The following is a 6,000-nucleotide window of genomic DNA, read 5'->3' as shown; positions in this document are numbered from 1 at the left end:
TCATGAATGTGATGCCTTGTGTATATTATAATTTTGAAGCATGTTTGAGTGATATGCATAATTTATGTCTCAAATGATGAAATGATTGTGTAACATGTATTTTTATGATGCTACATGACCTTATGTAATCTCCATAAGTCTTAGGAATTGATTTAGGCTTAAAGTATAGTGTTTAAGAGGTTTTTAGTGTGATTCTCTAGTTTAAAAATGGTCCTTTTGGGGCTTAGGTATTGGTCCTTGAAGAACAATAACGATATTGAATGTTGATGAAGAAATATAGACAATTTTAGTCGAAAATATTAATAATGTTCATGTTGGTATTTGTATTATTTATATGCTATCGATACTGAGAAACTTTGAGATATTTTTTTTATATTGAATTCCAACTTTCTTTTTGAGGTACGGAATAAGAAACATTGTGTTAGCCTTAGGAATAGTTCATTTTACTATTACATCAATTAGAATGAATATGTCTCTAAAGCAGAGGATTACTACAATGCTTCTCTTTTCTGTTTCGTTATTTTGTACTTGTCAGTACTAATTTGTTTGTTATACAATACTCAATTATCTTATCTTACAAGAGTAACATTTTTAATAAATTTAATTTGTTTTAATAATTGTGAATTAAACTCTTTTAATGTAGTCAATAATCTCTAAAACATGTGATTAAAAGCTCTCAATTGATACATCCTATCTCCTTTAAGTTTGGGTTCAATAACCATTATGAATAAAAAATTTCTTATCCTAAACAAGAATTGTTAAAACAATCTCTTTAATGTAAAAGTATTAAATATTATAAAAATGAAATCCTAAAATGAAATTATCTGAACATGTGGTACAATAATAAAAGGTTTTTGTTTTGTTTGTTTTGTTTTTAATAATTCTTATTACTTAGGGAGAGAGAAAAGAATTTTATTCATAATGAGTATTGAACTATAAGAGGGGTCAATAAGTGTTTTATTTTATTAATCTAGGGTAAGTACAAGGCAATTATCTTTAAAGATAATTCTTAATCATTTGACATTTAATGCTCACACTAAGATATTGTCTCCTGCTTGCTAAGGAAAACGTTGGACAGTAGGCGAAGCTGAATTCACGTGCTTTAACCTAACTTGACGTTCAATAGGTTGAATTGACGTGCTTTAAGTTCAATTTATTATCATTTGTTTTGTGTATAAATTTGAAAGCGAAGCCTTTGTTTATGGTGTGCCAACAACCCTATTACGTTTCTCTGCACATTTTGCTATTCTCGGTGTTTTACCATGCCATCACTAGACACATTATTCCTTCAGGATTTCCTAGCAGCGACTTTTCTCTTCTTTATCACACGTTATTTCATCCATTCGCTTGGTGGAAAAAGGAACCAAACACTTCCTCCGGGTCCGAAAGGGTGGCCGGTTGTCGGCGTGCTTCCACTCTTAGGATCCATGCCCCGTGTCACACTCGCCCAATTAGCCAAAAAATATGGACCTGTAATGTACCTCAAAATGGGCACATGCAACATGGTGGTGGCGTCAACCCCAGACGCTGCTCGAGCTTTCCTTAAGACCCTTGACTTGAATTTCTCTAACCGACCACCTCATGCTGGTGCCACCCACTTAGCTTATAACTCTCAAGACATGGTGTTTGCGGACTATGGTCCCAGGTGGAAATTGCTTCGTAAACTAAGCAAACTCCACATGCTTGGTGGTAAAGCCCTCGAGGATTGATCGCAAATTCGGGCTGTTGAGCTAGGCCATATGGTTCGAGCATTGTACGAGTCTAGCCAAAATGGGGAGGCAGTCGTGGTGCCAGAGATGTTAACGAGTGCAATGGCCAACATAATAGGGCAAGTGATACTCAGTCGTCGAGTTTTCGAGACAAAGGGTCAGAGTCGAATGATTTCAAAGACGTGGTGGTGGAGCTAATGACATCTGCTGGAATCTTCAATATCGGTGACTTTATACCTTCCATTGCATGGATGGATTTACAAAGGATTGAAGGTGAGATGAAGAAATTACATAAAAGATGGGATGCTTTACTGACAAAGATGATGGAAGAGCATGCGAAAACAACTCGTGAACGTAAGGAAAAGCCTGATTTTCTTGATATACTTATGGTTAACACTGCAACTCTAATGGGGGAGAACTTAGTTTGGTTAATGTCAAGGCACTTCTTTTGGTAAGTCTTGTCCTGCAGAGTTAAGATTTGTTTATATTTATTAGTATTAACTTTATTTCCTTGAACTTGCCTCGAGTTTCGGTACAAGCTTGCGAGGTAAATATTTTAGACTAGTGAGAGAAGCTCCTGCTTCTCTCTAGATTTTTAGGCGTTTTTTTTACAGCTCTTTCTTTGATCTCTCTTTTTGTCTTATGATGGCAAGTAAGGTGATTAGTTCTGCTGGGAAAAATTGTTTTACGGTGATCATTTTCAACATTCCAGAGCTTCTACATCATAAGGGTCTTTGGCTGTTATTCGATAAATATGGAGAGGTGGTCGATTCTTTCATCCCTAACAAAAAAAGCAAGGGAGGAAGTAGGTTTGGCTTTGTTCGTTTCACCTGCTTGAAGGACGCAAGGAAGGCTATCAACTATGTTGACAGATCTAGGATTCGTGGTAATGAAGTTAGAGTTTTCTTGGCCAGATTTCAACCTAGGGTAGCTTTTTGGAGAAAGAAGTTTTCTGGTTTAAAACCAGCCGAGATCAAGAGTAAAAGGGAGGATGTTGGGCATTCAGAGGCTCCTATTGTGGGTTCTGTTGACGAGGACAAGCTTTTAACTTGCAGAGGCAACTTGGTAGGGTGGTGCAAAACTTCTTTAAGATGATAGAGTTGGCTGCTATTATGCACAAGGAAGGCATATTAGGCCCGAAAATTATGAGGTTAAGCGGGTTAGCAGTTCTAATTATTTTTGAAGATGAAGAGAGTAGGGATTTCACGCTGAATAATCAGATGGGGGCTTTGAATAAATGTTTTGGCAAAGTAGAAGTGTGGTCGGAGAACTTTCATTGCAGCAGCCGCCGGGCGTGGCTATCGTGCAAAGGGATCCCACCGTTTTTGTGGAAGTCCTTCCACCTTCAGAAGCATTGCAGACAAATGAGGAGAACTTATCTCCATTGAGGAAGGATCTGTGAATCCAGGCTCTTTTGACAGGGCTTTGTTTCAAATTATTACAAATTGCCAAACACGTGTGGAAGAATCCGTTGTTTTGAAAGCTGGGGATTTGTTATTTACAGTTTTTATTTCTGAGTTTGAGCCTTGTTTCAGTCCTGATTCGGTCTGGGCAAACTCGTTTTTGATGGATGAGGCAGTTGCCTCTCCGTTATCTTTGGTGGGGGAGCTCGTCGGTGTATCGCCAGTTTTTTCTCCCGTGGTGGAGGTCTGTCTTGAGGGAGCTGGTAGAAAAGTGGACTCTTCAGTGGAGAAGTTTTCTGAGCGATGTTCTGTGGACGATGAAAGTATATTATGTTGTATGGGGGAAAGTTTTAGTGGCTGCATCTTGTCGGGTGGGGAAGTAGTGGAGAGGAACATAGGAGAGGATTATATTATGGGTTTAAGGAATAATGTTGCTGGTATGGGGATGATTCCATCGGAATTCGAGGATGTGGTGGAGCACGAGATTGTGTTGGAACACGCGGTGAGAGAGTCAGTTTTTGAAAGTAGTGAAAGTTGTAAGTCTGCACGTGATATAGAGGGAATAATGGATTTTTTTGATTCATCCAATTTGGATGGCCAGTCAAAGGCAAAGGTGATACAGAACGTGATTAACATTATCAAAAAGCGTGCTATTAGTAGTTCCAAGGGTGTGGAGGCCCAGCAGGATGGGGATGCCTATCAAGATGGGGATGTGGTTGACAGGTTGGATGGTAGAGCTAAATTGGTTTATAGGTAAGGATTTGGAATAGAGTCTTAGAGTAATAGAGGGGATATTGAACTCTTTCCAATCCTTTGAAGAGAAAGAGTCGGGTCCCCAATTACAGGCTAGTTACTGCCGAACCTAGAAGCAGAAGATGGTTCAATGTGAGGGAGAGTTGTCTGTTCTTGGAGCCAGAATATGATTCCGTTTTTCCAGCTTTGGAGCCAGAGTCTACAGCTCGGTTTTCTGCCCTCTTCATGTGGAAGCTCCTGGATGTTGTGTTTTATTTTGGCTTCTTTGGTTTGAGTCAGCTGTCCTTTTTGGTCTTTATTTTAGGAGTTTTGTTTTCTGGTGCCCTCCGAGCCTAGAGTTAGGCTTTTAGTCGGGTCAGTCCTTTAGAGGCTGTTGTGGTTGATATGTTGGATTAGGTCGAGCTACCGTTGCTGCTGTGGGGGTGTTTTCGGTTGTTTTATGGTGTTTTGTTTTATGTAGGGGGTCGATCTCTGGTTGTATATTGGTTTTCTTATGTTTAATGAAATCCTAAGGCACTCTTTTCATCCTTCCGCTGATTAAGGAGCTTTTCTATAAGTCGGATCGTGTTGGTTTACATTTTAGGCACGTTGGTACACTCTTTCGACTGGATGGTTCCTCCAGGAACTGGGGAATTAAACATGGACGAGGCTTTTGGACTTGCTTTACAGCGGTGCCTCTTTCTGTATTGCTTCGCCCACGCCTCGAGCCAACTGTCTATGCTTCCTAAGCCTACTCCAACGGGATCCATGCTTGCTTTTCTTATTTGTTTTGCTTATGTTATATAAAGCTTGCCTCTTTTTGTATTGCATTATATTACAATAATGACACTACTGTTCCTCAAGTCCCGTTCCAAATAATATGGTCGTGTGTTACTTTTTAAAATGAGGACCTTGAAATATTTTTATAATAAAAATAAATTTGTCAAATTTAAAATTATTAGAGATATATAAGGTCTTTTTATCAATATTCATCATGCAAAACGATTAAAAATATTGTCAAAATCTTCATTTGTAACTTTTGGGGTCTTGTGATGTATCACAGGCTACGCTTGTACATGGACAGACATGCCTCTATCTATAATTATCTTGGAGTGTTTAATTCATGAAATATATTTTTACCTTTGAAAATAAAATTATTCGAATATAATATTACTATGAGAATGTTGTACTATTTTGTTTAATTTATTTAATATAAATGTAAAATTATAATATTTAATTGAAAAACATGAAACTACTTCAATGTATATTTTACCATTAAAAACATATCAATAAAATAGATTAACAAAGTAACAAAACACCAACATTGGCATTGAACAAGGTTCAAGCATAAGTAATTTTATATATATATATATATATTAAACTAAGGTGACAATCACCTGAATCGTTGGTATTTAAATATATGACCTTTAAAAATAATAATTATTCTTTTAATCATTGAAATAAATTAAATCGTACAAGTCATTATTTATATTGAACTCAAAGTTTAATGATATTTTAATTCTTCGAACAGTTAGCGACAGTGAAAGATTACAAATAAGTCTGTAACAAAGCACCAGTTCTTCAAATTGCTCCCTATTGAAATTAACATTTATAAATTAAAATCTTCATTAAAAATGATCTTCTTATTGTTTTAGTCAAATAGCTAGTCAATTTTGACCCGATGTGATTAAACGGAGTTAGATAAATTAAATAAACGTGTCACATTAATTTTTTGTGATTGATATAAAACGACAATATTGTACTCATTTAGTAACTTTTGAAATTTTAATGAAAAAATGAATATTTACTTAAATTTACTGTGATGAGTACCCAATTTATACAAAATGATAATATTAGTACTCATTCAGTAACTTTTGAAAACTTAATAGAAAAATGAATACTTACTCAAATTTATTACGATTAGTGATCAATTTAGTATAAAACGATAATTTTTTAACTTTTTAAAACTTTAATGTAAAAGAAAAATTTACTCAAACTTTATTGAACCCTAGACTAAGACTATTACCTAAGTTAAGCTGACATCTCTAGGGCCGCTTCCATATTCGAGTTCAGATATTTTACTTCAGCTTCTGTTTCCTTTTTTTATTCTGCTTGAATTTTCATATTTAATCTCCACTCAGCTTCCTCGTTTCAAT

At 36.1% G+C, this 6,000-nt stretch overlaps 1 protein-coding gene and 1 pseudogene across 1 annotated transcript; both read left to right on the top strand.

The window, feature by feature from the left end:
- Positions 1-1,252: 1,252 nt before the first annotated feature.
- Positions 1,253-2,216, top strand: LOC120150399 (annotated as a pseudogene).
- Positions 2,217-2,354: 138 nt separating this feature from the next.
- Positions 2,355-2,804, top strand: LOC120150556 (serine/arginine-rich splicing factor SC35-like). The gene has a single exon (XM_039163229.1). The coding sequence runs from the start codon at positions 2,355-2,357 to the stop codon at positions 2,802-2,804; it is 450 nt and encodes a 149-aa protein (XP_039019160.1).
- Positions 2,805-6,000: the final 3,196 nt, after the last annotated feature.

The sequence above is a fragment of the Hibiscus syriacus genome, unplaced genomic scaffold, assembly GCF_006381635.1.
Source record: "Hibiscus syriacus cultivar Baekdansim isolate YM2019G1 unplaced genomic scaffold, ASM638163v2 tig00111022_pilon, whole genome shotgun sequence".
NCBI classification, from domain to species: domain Eukaryota; kingdom Viridiplantae; phylum Streptophyta; class Magnoliopsida; order Malvales; family Malvaceae; genus Hibiscus; species Hibiscus syriacus.
The sequence above is the reverse complement of the archived record's forward strand: the minus strand, read 5'-3'. Positions and strand labels throughout refer to the sequence as shown.